The sequence below is a fragment of the Hyposmocoma kahamanoa genome, unplaced genomic scaffold (genome assembly GCF_003589595.1).
Source record: "Hyposmocoma kahamanoa isolate Upper Pololo Valley unplaced genomic scaffold, ASM358959v1 204, whole genome shotgun sequence".
Lineage (NCBI taxonomy): Eukaryota > Metazoa > Arthropoda > Insecta > Lepidoptera > Cosmopterigidae > Hyposmocoma > Hyposmocoma kahamanoa.
The window spans coordinates 2,484,160-2,498,408 of NW_020653728.1; the positions used below are offsets into that span (position 1 = coordinate 2,484,160).

General features: G+C 36.1%; 1 protein-coding gene across 1 annotated transcript in view; it reads left to right on the forward strand.

Annotated features, from left to right (window-relative positions):
* Nucleotides 1-13,831, forward strand: part of LOC113227250 (ADAMTS-like protein 1) — a gene marked incomplete at its 3' end in the record, with an annotated part of 291,597 nt that extends 277,766 nt beyond the window's left edge. The window contains exons 14-20 of the mRNA XM_026460145.1: nt 5-157; nt 504-682; nt 1,394-1,500; nt 4,764-4,873; nt 10,037-10,129; nt 11,819-12,075; nt 13,720-13,831. Coding sequence (XP_026315930.1) covers nt 5-157; nt 504-682; nt 1,394-1,500; nt 4,764-4,873; nt 10,037-10,129; nt 11,819-12,075; nt 13,720-13,831 — 1,011 coding nt within the window. The remainder of the gene's footprint in view (nt 1-4; nt 158-503; nt 683-1,393; nt 1,501-4,763; nt 4,874-10,036; nt 10,130-11,818; nt 12,076-13,719) is intronic.
* Between the last annotated feature and the right edge of the window lie 418 nt (nt 13,832-14,249).

Below are 14,249 nucleotides of genomic sequence, written 5' to 3' on the forward strand. Positions count from 1 at the left end.
ACAGGTGACAGTGAAAGTGGGAGGTTCAGCAACAATATTCTACGGTACGCAAGTAAAAATCAAGTGTCCAGTCAAAGGGTACAACAGGACAAAAATCCAGTGGGCCAAGGACCATCAGATCATCACCAAATCGAAGAAGTACAAAATTTCCAAAAAGGTGAGTCGGAGTCGTTGTTATACCAACTTTCCTTTTCACACCATATCGCACTTTCATAACAATATCGTAACTAAACGAGAATATCGCTTTTTCAAATTTTCACTTACTTTTTCCGAAGAATAACTTTTTTTTCAATAAGTGATTACTTTCGCTTTCAAAGTATATGGTCGCATACATTGATTGTTAAGAAAACATTATCAAAAGTCGAATCATGGTAGGTACAGGCTACAGACATTAAAACATACGAGTCCTTAACCTGAAAGAATATTTCTCAACATTTTTTTGTTTAAATTATCCAGCTTGTTATGTTGAATTGTACCAATATATCCATCTTTGTCTAAATCAGGGAGCTCTTCGGATCACGTCTCTTTCTCTCCGCGACCACGGCGTCTATACGTGTGTGGCGGGTCGCTCCAGCGCCAACCTCACCTTGCTGGTCAAGCCGCGGCCCGGGGAGTTTCCCTCCAGTGAAGAGATTGAACGACATAAAGCCTTGGACGAGCCGTCTTCTCCACTTGCTGACAGGTAAATGATAAATAAATATATACCTATATTAAACAATCACAAATTGTCTATGTTTCCCGAAAGCTACAATTTATGGCTACAGTCGATAGGCATTTAATTGACAAACAAAAGTGATATTGTCACTCCTTGTGAAAGAGGTCTTCCGGAAGTACTGCCACCTTACCTATTTCTGCCGCAGTAATGTGAGCATTGCTATGTTCCGATTTTGAAGGATAAACTGGTGAAATTACAAACACCATCTCAGGGTGATGGGAGCACTTTTTTTCTAAGCTACATGCCTATCCATAACAGTTGCAGTGCCGTTCAGAGCTTTAAATCGCAAAGATCTAAGGGGCACTGCCACTGCGTCAGACATAAATTGACAAGTCCAGTGTACCTGTAATTTCACCAGCATTCTTACCCTTCAAAACCGGAAGACAGTAATGCTGAACATTACTGCTTGGCGGCAGAAGTAGGTAAGGTGGCAGTACGTCTCTGGATGAACTCTTTCACAAGGACCTCTCCTGCTAATAAACTGCACTGGAAGTGCCCCTCAGATCTTTGCGATTTAAAGCACTGCGCGGCACTGCAACTAATATGGACAGTCGTATCGCCTACCACCAGGCGCACGACTTGTTCGTACCATCACTTGCTATAATAAATTAATTCAATTAGATTATAATTTACGGGAATAATATCAATTATTGTTGATTAATATGGATGTATCAACAGCAGGGCGGACGGGCGATACCGAGCTATGATAGGCGGAAGATCAGATGATCAGTCTCATGAACAAAGACCAGGTGACAGCAAGAAGACTTACAAGAATCGGCAGAGGGGTAAGTCTTAATTTGATTATTCGCACCTTTACAATGAAAGTGACCCAATTCAAAAAATGAATAAAATTATAACAAACTAGTGGAGTAATTTCACAAAAAAATAATTGAATATCAATTCAATAAAAATTTAATGAATAAAATTAGTTTATACTACCGAGTTCTTAAAGTTGAAAATTTGATATTTAGTACTGAGTCACTTCCATTGCAAAGGTGCGACTTTTATTTTCTTTTTAACAATATATTTTCAGCTCCAATTCCCACCGCTCGTGGAAGAATGTTATGCCATTCTTCCATGAGGTGAAGTTACGTCAAAAACATTTATTGCTCCATTAGACACAGAAAAATATAACCCACATCCTGTTCAATTCTTGTAACTGTATAGACTAATTAATTGTACACACGGCAAAACTGCTGTGTGTTGCTTCTATCGCCCACAAGTATTCATTAAGTCAAAACCGCTAGTAAAATTAGCATGAGACCACTTGGCCCGATAATTACATGATTATATGTGAATTTAATACGCTTTGAGAAATGCCGACAGATAATCAACTTTTCTTTTTTAAAGTCGACTGGTAAAAAAAGAGTGTATTAAAAGTTCTATTCTCTTCAGCGCCGGTAAATAACTTCCGATTGTTTACGAAGCACTCCAGCTCCAGACGAGTCTTAATTAATCTTACAGCTTAAATCCGTATTGAAATATAGTAAATCATCTTACAAATTCTCTTCTGAGCCTTTTTTAGCAGATTTAGTACAAACTTTTACCTATTTTCCAAGTTTTTCTTTTTTTAAACTGGAAAAAATGACTGACAATTTATTTGCAAAACCATAATAGCCTAATACTTAGACCTACCGCCTCTCAAGTAGAGGCAGCGAATTAGAATTTATGTGCGAAATTTTATTTAAAATTGATCATGAGATTTTCCGTGAAGGGTGATATCGTGATGAAAATCTGCACGTCGATGAAGGTTCACAACACTCGTAAAAACGTATGGGGCCAGCCAGTGTCGCGGGCTATGGCCTAAACCCTCGCCTTAGAGGAGACCCGTGCCTTGCAGTGGGAACGTATAAATGGGTTGATGATGATGACAATATATTTAGGTCATTGGCTAATAGTCTAGGTGTAATGAAAAAATATCCATTTAGAAAAAATATTTTTCAGAAAAAAAATATTATGAGGAACGAACACAGAAAAACTTTTTCGACCCTATGGGATTTGAACACACGAACATACTGCAACGTAGTATTGCTCTTACCAACTGAGCTACGGGTCAAGTTATCGAGCTGTCGAAATGCTCCTATGTGTTTTTGTTAAAGATCTTTGTACTGAATGAGAGATTTTATAACCTTATTCATAAAAAAAATATTATTTAACTTTCTCCTATACTTTTGCTAATATTTTGAACAAATGCCACCATTTTGAAATTTTTCGAACGATTTGCTACTAATATGAGAACTCTAAATCTAATCGAAATATGTTGTCTTACTGGTACATTAAAAATATTTTATTTACTTGAGTTTATGCACCTGTTACTAGTCCAAGTTCACTAACTGATAAAGTGAAAATATACTGTTTACAATGGATTAAAGTGCCTCAGTGGCGTTGCGAAACAGTAACTATTTATATCACCCGGCTTTGTTTACTTTATCAGCTTAATTAGCTGAAGTTGCGAGAGAAATACACCTCCCTTTTTCATAATGAAACTAAATGTAAACATATAAAAGTCATAATAGGGTGTTTGACGAATAGTAAAAATCATAATTCTTTTTAATATAAGTATGTAATAATATAGGGGTGAATTATAAAATACAAACAACTTCCCAGGACTATATTACTAACATCATAAACAACAACTTAAGTTCCGTGATTTTTAATAATTCATCAAATTTAACTATCATACAAAAATAATAGTTATTTGTTATGCAAGAAACCTGAGCAAGCGAAGGAAGCTAAGATTGATTCCTGAGCGTAGAGAGGGATTCAAGGCACGAAACGCAAAACAACTTGCTGCCGAGCGAAACACACAACTTTTCCCCTCACTATGGCGAGGAAAATGGTAGATGAAAGAAAAACAACTGAACTATAAAACATCAATTTTCTTAATTAGAAAAACAAGTTTATCTTCGGATGCGTTCTGAATTTTTAACCTCATCAATTTTTATTCTTGCTTGTACTTTTATTTTGTGTGATTAAGTGATTATTGAAATTATTTTAGTTCTTCGACGAATTTAAATAACATAACGAACGACACGAAAATTAAAAAGTTTAATTTTCGTGCGCTTGTTCGAGTCCCATCGGATCGGAGTATCAATGGATCAATTTAAAAAATATTTTGCCACAGATCAGGCTATAAATATACATTATGGAAATATATTTGTCCTGAAGTTGGATATAAAAAGGAGTGATTTACCTCAACCTAAACACAACAATTTAATTTAGTAGCAGTAGAGCTCCTTGTGAAAGATATGTAGTACAGAGTAGTTGCTTATTGTCATGTCAATCATGTCAGCATTACTGTGTTCCAGTTTTTAAAGGGTAAGTTTGCTGGTGAAATTACAGACACATGGGATTTGTCAACTTATGTCTCAGGGTGACGGGCGCAGTGGCAGTGCCCCTCAGATCTTTGTAATTTAAAGCTCTGAGTGGCACTGTAACTGTTATGGACAGGCTTGTAGCTAACCATCAGGCGCCTGTCACTTGATAATATATATTAAAAAATGATAACTATGACCTTCGGAGCCTTTAGAGGTTTTAACCAACAAGCCCGTGCGGTATTAAAGTTTTTTTTTATAATACTATGGGACGGGACTAAATCGCAAAAATCTAAAGGGTATTGCCAATGCGACCGTCACCCTGAGACATAAATTGACAAGTCACATGTGCCTGTAACATCACCAGCACCCTAACCCTTCAAAACCGGAACGCAGTAATGCTGACATTACTGCTTGGCAGTTGAAATAATTAAGGTGGCAGTGTACTTCCCTGGACGAACTCTTTCACAAGGAACTCTACTGCTACTAAAAAAATTAAAAACATTTAAAAAATAAATACTGTAATCAGTAATGTATTGGTCAGAGTTTCAAAATGGCTACCGTAAATACCTATAGCGATTTCCCGCAAAAAAAGTGGTAGAAAATTACACATTGAAGACAAATTATAATATAATATCTGGCAGTATGGTCGTTCCGTCACTTGATGTTATAAAAAAAACAGATCTGTGCTTTTGCTAATGCAATGAAGTAATGTTTTATTTGTTATTCCTTAGGGAAAAATCTAGACAAAGTTCGAGATGCACTCTACAATACCGCCACTACAAGCACCAAAGCATCCCCTAGCTTCAACTCACAAGCTAGAGACGTTTACGACGAGAATGAGGTGAGTTTCAGTACCGTAGTACCAATTGCAAAGGAGTACCTAAAGGTTGACTTATTAATTTAGGACTTTTGACATGTTCGTGTTATCAGTAGAATCTTGACGTTCAACAATATGACGAGGGTTATTAATTGTTATGTCAATCTTTAAATCCGCTTCATACCTGTGTTGGTAATTACGCTTTTACGTGGCTTTATGAGACCTGGTCACGCTATGAGTAATAGGATGTTATACCTTTGTCACTCCCGTGCGTTTTTGTACTCACACCAATGAGTGATGAGTTATGGGTTATAAGGCCCATTATCAATGAAACTATGTCAAACACTACTAGGATTTGATGACATTTCTATAGTACTTAGTCAAAATAACAGAACAACGTTTATTACAACACAGAAGTCTTTTCTGCGCTCTATTTAAATAGATAATGAGCTTTAAGCCTTAGTCACGTCCATGTGATCGGGAGTAATAGACTTATATTGTAGTCCCGCCAACGTGATCACGCGGAACAGGGTGATATACATCCGAATAATTATGAACAACGGTGTTAATGTGCAAGTCACACAGGTATGATAAAATGGTATAACAACTATGACTATAGCAAATATTTCTATGTGTGTTTATGTTTGTTTGTGATTGATACAATTTACAAATATGTGGGTGGATAAATCGTAGTTAATTACGTTGCTACAAATTTTATAGACAGGGTTAATTAGAGATGTGTCAGGAGCATAGATAAGATATAGAGGTCTGTATATCTTGCCTATCTCATTGTGATTGACGTGTTTTATAAAGGTATAAGTCGATAAATCTTTGTTACTTACATTACCTTTAATTTTATTATGGACGTATTAGTGATTTCAATACAGCACACGTTTCAAGTTTTGATTTTAATATAATTCCTGCTTAGGTTTAATTAAGTATCTTATTAGCTAATATCCATAACACGCTTCGATTTCGAACTCCGGTGAATTTGTGAAGCTTACTATCTATTGCGCTCTATTTTGATAGATAATGGGCACTAAGCTTTAGTCACACCCGTGTGTCTGGATACCATAGTCACGTCGATGTGTTCACATGATTTATTTAGGTAAAGCACTAACCTTCGGTTATGTATGGCATAGTTAATGTGGTGACCGTCTTTGACGACAGTTGGCGGTTACGGCGTCACAGTAAATACGTAGATATACGCTGTAATACTGTAGATATTATACTGCCAAGTACGAGATCCTTCTAAATATATAGGATTTAGGTTTTAGATTACTCCGGTGATGTAATCCGTTTTCAGCTGCATCACATCTTCAAAGAATCAAAAGTTTTCGATTGGAAAAGTTCGCTTCGTAAAATGCTTCTATCGGGAATTTAACCTTCTTATCAACCAGGCTATTTAACTAATACGACTCAGCCACGGGGGTTGGTATTTTGATTACTGTAAAATATATAGCCACAACCGTATTGAATAGAACAGAATAGAATTAATTTATCACAAAAAAATATACAGAAACGAGTAAAAAAGATGATAATAATAAGAATATTTTTTTCTAGGTGTTGGATCTTTGTATTAATATCCCAGTAAAAGTAATTTCACAAAAGAAATAATTGAATATCAATTCAATACAAATTTAATTATAGTTAATAGCGATATCCCTAGCCAGGGCTGGTAGCTGTGAAGTTACCTAACTGGGTGACGAAATACTTTCATAGATTTATCATAGACGGCGCTACAGCTAAAAAGTCGTTGAAAACCAGCACATAGAAAAATTCGTGAGGTCCGCTAGTTCGTTCCGTGGCTTAGATTGACATCTAGCGTCTGGCACGGCTTGCGAGAAGACGTCGCTTCGAATCGAAGGATTTTTTTCTAGGTGTTCGATGATTGTATTAATAATTATAACAAACTAGTGAAGTAATTTCACAAAAAATAATTGAATACAAATTTAATAATAATAATATATTGTTCAATAAAGCCTTACATTAGGTAAAGTACAATAACATGTTATTTGGGAAAAGACCTGTACTTATAAAGTACAGCCACTGACTAAAATAGAATAGAAGATAAAGCAAAAGAAAACAAAAAATAAAATAACAAAAAAGACAACGAAACAAACATAATCCAATTTTAAACAGTCAACCTAATTTGAATAAATGTCATTTGTGTTGTGCGGCTGTGGTGTATATAAAAGGATCCACTCAGCTTATGTCACAGACGAGTAAAGACTGTAACGCTGATTTTCAGTAGACCCTAATTGCTATTGCTCCGTGTGCTGTACACAGAGCTGTTTCACCCAGCAAGCCAAATTATCAATCTAAATAAGTGCAACTAAAGCACTTGTGTTGTGGAAATCGGAAACAACGACGGTACCACAAACACCCACACCTAAGACAATATAGAAAAAACTGTTTTTCTACAATGACCCGGCCGGGGATCGAACCTCGACCTCGACCTCTAGATGGCCACACCTTGAAAACCGGTGTGCAAGGCACCCGACTCGAGGTCGTAAATCTAATAAATACTTAGTCAAAACTCTAAATCTAAAATATCTTTATTGGTAAATTAGCAAAATCACGCTAAGGGCGCGTTTCCATTCTGTCGTGACGACAGATAGTCGTGCAGTTTAAAGTATCGTGACTGGTATATTTTTTGAAGCGTCAAAAAATATACAAGCGTTCAAGCGTTTATACGGTCGTTCATGACTTTTTTGACGTTACGGCGACAGACTGTCAAGACTAAAGGAAGAGCTAGAACACCAGTCGTCTGACTATAAATAAAACATTACGATAAAAACGTAACGACAGATAATCGCAGCTACTATTGTTGTCTCGTTTTAATTATCGTTGTCTGCACGTGTTCTGCTCCCTACTCTCCCCTCTCGTACCCCGCGGCGACTGCTGTGCATCAAACGATTCTGTCGTGCAAACGACAAGGCGGCTACCGTGAACAGCTAGATATTACAGTCGTTCAACGATAAAAAATATCTACGACACAGTCACGACAGTCAGTCGTCCAACACGCCCTAAATGCTATGATTATATTTTTTGGGATTAAATAGCATTTCGAAATTCACCACAAGGGAAGGGAAGGGTGTAAACTGTTATGTTTTTTTAAATTACCTTGTGCAATCACAAAATGGGAGTTATCGTCGCAAATTTTCACTTATTTTGGGAATTACCAGAGTAATTCCCAAAATAAGTCACAGCCATCCATCATTCCTGAAGTGATAAGAATAAAAGTTTCCATTTTACAAGTAACTTTTAAACTTTCGCCATTTTTGCAAAACAATCATCGTGATTAGTTGTCACTTTATTGCTTATCAACGTCCATTGCAAAGTTAGGTAAGCAAATTACAAAATCGTAATTAACACTACCACTCATTCGTAAGATAGATTCCCTTAGGAAGTTTGAGAAATTTTAGAAGCTTTAGCTTAATTCTGTGCTACAGATTTCTCTTTGCAAATGGGTAATTTTCAGATCAATTTTCTCTACCTGATTTCAGTGGCAATTTCTATTATTATTTTTTTATGATACCATGTGACGGGACGCACAAGTTTTGCACGCCTGTCCATAAGTGACACTAATCGCAAAAATCTGAGGAACTTCAATACCGGAACGCAGTAATGCTCACATTACTGCTTGGCGACCATTGAACTACTAATAATACTAATAATGGTGGCTGTACTTCCCTGGACGAAGTTTTTCAGAAAGAGCTCTACTGCTACTATTAAAATATTAAATAATATTTCAGGATACTCCGCTTGAATATTAAATAATACTTCATGATAATTCTAGAACATTTAAATAATAAAAGTTGCCACCGAATTAGGAAGAGAAAACTAACCTGAAAATTATCCAAATAGATACGATTATCATTTACAGACCCGTCACGCGTCAAAGACACGCAGTCCCTTAAAATTTTGGCGCTGTGTCTAAGGCGCTGTTCGTCCAACATTTAGAAAATATACTATAAAACATATTAATCAACCAAAGGCACTTTGTTTGTTAATTACAATTTTGAGTAAGTTCGATTGTTATTGTTATGGAAATGAAACAATTTTTTCGGATTTAAAACGTGTTATTGTTTTTTCGCGTCAAAAATGAAAAGATTGTTTATTTCTTATGGTGCGTTCGCACGACCCGTGATGTCAAACGCACCGATTTGTATGGGCGAGCTCGCGAAACGGGCGAGTCCGGGCCGACGCGTTTTGCGGCACGTATTCGGATTTGTGTCGAGAGCATACGGCTTCGTTGCAACTTTTGGCTTAGCTAGGTGTAGTAGGTAGACGAGTTGTACACGCCATGTAGGCTCAGTAGCTTTCGGCGATGTGCGTATTTAGACACGGCGTTATGCTCGAAAGCAGTTCATATTTTAAATATGATATTTTCAATACGAGGGAAGGAATCTAAAAATTGAATAAAGATCGGTAAAAACATGGCGAATCCTCTACGTTGTACGAAGTCTCTATACAGTAAATATCCTGACAAGTTTTACTAATACACGAGAATGACTGTACAAACTTTTGATTACATTTAACAACGCGTAACCGTAACCGCTCTGCAAAAATCGCGTGCGTTGCCTGTAGTGCGCCTCGTGGCGAACTTCATGCGTTTTAATATATTTGTTCTTGCCGTTCGCCGCCCCGTACTAAGCTGCCGCTGACAGCGGCACGGTCGTGGCCAACTATATAGTTGATATTATGGACCATCGGCGCTTCCGAACAGGCCGCCACAGGCGTGCACGGGCGCGCTTGGGCGACCCTCTTTCTAAAGTAGCCTGTGTCCTTCCTTCCTGGTTAAGCGTGAAATGTAACGAACAGATTTTCGCATTTATAATATTTGCTGGGATGCCACTAGTGTTACTAATTTGCCTTGTGTTCCTTGTATTATTGTTTTTTAGATAATATACATTTCGATGGTTTTCTAGGAGAACAAGACTTCGTATAACGGCACAATGTTGACACGCGATTATTTTAACAAATAGAATGCTCGGTATCTTATTCACAATAAATTTTAATACATTCTGAATATAGTTGTGCAATAATTAAAAAAAACTTAACTACTTTAATTTGATTCTTAAAAAGCAACGATTTGTCCACCCACAAACTAGTATAACTAACAGCGAAAGTTTACAAAGAAACCTAACCCATATTTACTTGCACGCCGCTTGGGACTCAAAGGAGAGTGCTGTGCCCTCTCAGATGCTGCCTCCGAAGAGGAGTAGTGCCTCTCGAGTACTCCCGTGCATACATTACATTATAATGCAACTTCAGGTGAGAAGTTTCCAGAATAGAGAATGCGGTTTTTTTTTGGAGGTTTTGATTTTGAGGTTTGGTTTTTCTGAGGTTTTGATTCGATCGCATATTCAGGTTTGAAATTGGGACACACGGTGACACACTTAAGTGTACAAATTGTTGATTTCTTTTCCTATTTATATGATGTACGAGTCCTGTGTCTAATATTCAATAAGTCTTAAGTAGTTCTTATAGTTCTAGTAATTTTTGTAAAAAGATTCCAGTATTTTTCAAATTTGTACAATTTGTATAACATGAGTGTGTGACTCAATGTATGTACCATTTTGAGGTTTGGTTTTTATTTTATTTCGATGTTTGCATGTGGTTGTTTTTCAGGGTTTTAAGAAGTTCTATAATGGGTTTAAATTACCCTTCATTTGTTTCTAATTGCAACACTTTATATTTTAATAATTTAACTTAGTTTTGAGGGCGAAGAACATAAATTATGGTTCATTTATTTAAATTTCATAGTTTAACGCTATTGTCACTTTGTTGACGTGTTATTTTGTATGCAAGTATTATCTTTATACTAATTTCATACAGCCGATTATTTATTATTTTTAATCACATTTATCATATAATCATATTTTTAGTCAAAATTTTAATGTTTTATATCCACATAACAAGTGTATCGCAAAATTCATACATTTACGCATTTGTAAATAATATTCGTTCATATAAATTACAAAAAAAATCTTTTTTGTATTTGCCAGGTTTTTAAATTTTTTATATTTACATTTTCAAAAATAAAATTCCTTTATTACACGTTAGATTTTGACAACTGTTGCCTTTCGGTGGCAAAAGTACCCTACTGTTCCCGCCAAAATACAAATGGCAAAGTACTCACTACATACTATTACTGCCAATATGCAAGTGGCAAAGACCTCACTGTTCCTGGTAAAACGCCATAGATAAAATAATCACTACACCTTGCTCCCGCAAAAATGCAATTCTATAACAATGCCATTCTTTAAAAAAAAAGTTTTAATATATCACAACCCTGGTGTAACAAGACCACATCTGCGAAATGACCACTTTTCAAGAAAGAACTTTGAATGTTTTACAAAGAAAATTACTTGATAACATTCTTAAATAGACGCGTTAAAGTGAAAACCTCTCGTACGCGTTTTCACATAGTTCGTTTTTACTGATGTTTGAAGAAAAACTTATAAACTTCTTTCTCAAATATATTATTAAAGTGATATAGTATCTGAAAGATGTATAATTTAACTAATTAAAATGCTAACTACAAACATTATTGCGTTTACTGCATTTTACACCACATTTTTATCTTCGTCCTAAAAAATTACATATAAATCACTCTAAGACGACGATATGCATTTGTTTCATGTAGTTTGAATTATTTTTATGACTCTCATATGAAAAAGCGCTTTTGACGTTTTTACATATCGTCGGTGATAGTGCAAATCCTCGTATGTAGTATTGGTAAAAAGCTCGTATCTGCAGCAAACAATTTGACGACTAAATTACCGAGATTAAGTACACGTAATTGCAATCACCCCGACGATATGTGGCTTTGTTATACCAAGGTATGATTTTTTTAATACCTACGTTATATATTCGTGAATATACAATCCATAACCGTTCTTATTACAATTACCAAAGCAGCATCAAGAATTAAAGAACAGGTGTAATTGATATGTTCAGTCGTTCTGGAACTTTCAGACAATCGGCAACTCGCGTGGTCAACGAATGGCGGATCCAGTCCTCTCCTATCAAAACTATGGCGGAGCAACAAGGACTATAGTAGTAAATCTTGAAGATAAACAAATTGTCTTCCCTGAGGACGACGATTCCGATATTATTATAGTGAATGAAGATTACAGCCGTAACTCAATTGAAGCCAGGGAGCCGGAGAGTTTGAGAGATTTCGAAGAGACAACTGAGGGTAGTTCGGAAAGCAGGTAAATTAAACTTTTAGCAATAACAATAATTTAAATTAGTCTAGACTTCATTTCAGTAGTAATAGAAATTCTTGTGAAAGAGTTCGTCTAGGGAAATACTCGGCCCGTCAAATCATAACTGACGTAACCGACATTTTAGCCGAAATTGAGTTATTAATAGAGATGCCACGAATAGTGATTTGGCCGTATACCGAATACCAAATATTCGGGCACGCTCTCGGCCTAAACGACGAATATTTGGTCTGTGCATTTCACGCGTGACCTGTTACGACCTGTCTCATTGCGCTGCGTGCGGAGGTAACTGGTGTTTATGTTAAAAATTGATAAAACGATAGCAGCAATACATGACAGTTTCTGGACTTGTGTTGAAGAAGTCGCTACAGATAATACGCAAAATGATGAGGATGTGGAAAAAAGTTCTATTGCACATGAAATCGATTTTTATTTGAAAACTGTTCGCCTAAATCGGACGCCAGAGCCTTACAAGTGGTGGTCAGCAAACGCAAAGCAGTATCCAAGCGTGTCAAAATTTGCTAAGATTTATCTATCGTCTCCTGGCAGTAGTGTTTATAGTGAAATATTACTATTTTCATTATATTTACTTATATTATATTATATTACTATTTTCAGAAGCAGGACTTGTTTGTAAGGAAAAGCGCAATTGTTTGTTACCAACCACTGCTGAAAATTTGTTTTCATTCATCACAACCTACCACTGATTGATTTTAAGTATTAAAGCAACAATTTTGTGATGAAAATACATGATACATTTTGAATAATATGTGGTTTTTCATTATTTGATATTCGGTATTCGGCCGAATAGTCGTAGTATTCGGCCGAATACCGAATATTTAAAAAAGTGGCCGAATAGGCCGAATACTGAATAGTAGCTAAATATTCGTGGCATCTCTAGTTATTAACATATCTGGAATCAGCAAAACAAGATCTATAACCCCCTCTAATTGTTTTTTTAATATCTTATTTAGTATCGTGTTCTTAGGTTTTCGAGATTGTTACACGTAGGAAATGAATATATTTTTCCAGAATTTAAATGCGTATATTTGTTTTTTTCAAACAAACCGATATTTCGGGCCCTTTACAGGTCCCATGGTCACGGTTGACTGAGGTGGTAAAGTCGTCAACCAGTCATGTCTAATATTAGGTACCCTCCTTTCAACAAAAAAAGAATCATCAAAAGCACAAAAGCCAGAGTTATCGCGTAACATACATACAAAAAAAACATACAATCTAATTGAAAACCTCCTCCTTTTTTGAAGTCGGTTAAAAAAGATAGCAACTTTTGCAAGAGTAGTCAATATTTGACACTGATTTGTTCAGACTATACTAAATTATGGCTTTGTATTGTTGAAGTATTTGAAAATTATTTAAAATAATCCATTTCACTCCATATCACTGTTTGCAAGTGGACTACTCGTCTGTCAGGAGCGTAGCAAGGGGAGGTCCATAGTCTCTGCCTAACCAGGTGGGAGACAGGCATGACGATGTATATATGTATATCCCGCAAGTTACCAATATGCAAATGCATTAGTTATGACAAACGAGCACAATACGTAATTCACCGTACACTAAGAAATTAACAAAAGTCATTTTTATCTGTATTACATTAAAACACTTTTGTCGTAGATTGATCGAACTGGAAGACGCAAAAGAATATTCCTGGATGACAACGGACTGGTCGCCTTGTACGGCGCTATGTGGGCAGATGGGGCACCAAATCAGAGGAGCCGTGTGTCAGGTAGATACTTATTGTCTTTTATTAAATTAAGCACATATCTACTTACGCTAGAAATGATAATACAATATTTAAATTTATAAATACAAAACTTTATAAGTAAACAAATTTCATCCAGGGCCGTACTCTGGGGCATCGTGCCCAGAAGGCTGGAAACATTTCTATCTCCGGATGACGGGTGCAGTAGCGTCTTTGCAATTAAAAGCTCTGAGTGATACTGCTGCAAAAATAACTATAATATTCAGTACATTTAAATAAATAAATAATAAAAATATATTACATAACATCAGATACATTGGTCTGATCAAAAAGTAAGGCCGGTTTCACAACTTCGCGTACGGTCCTTATGGACTGTCCGCCTACGGGCCGTCCGCATGCGTAGAATCCGCAATGCTCTGAATGGAGTAATTAACACGTTCAT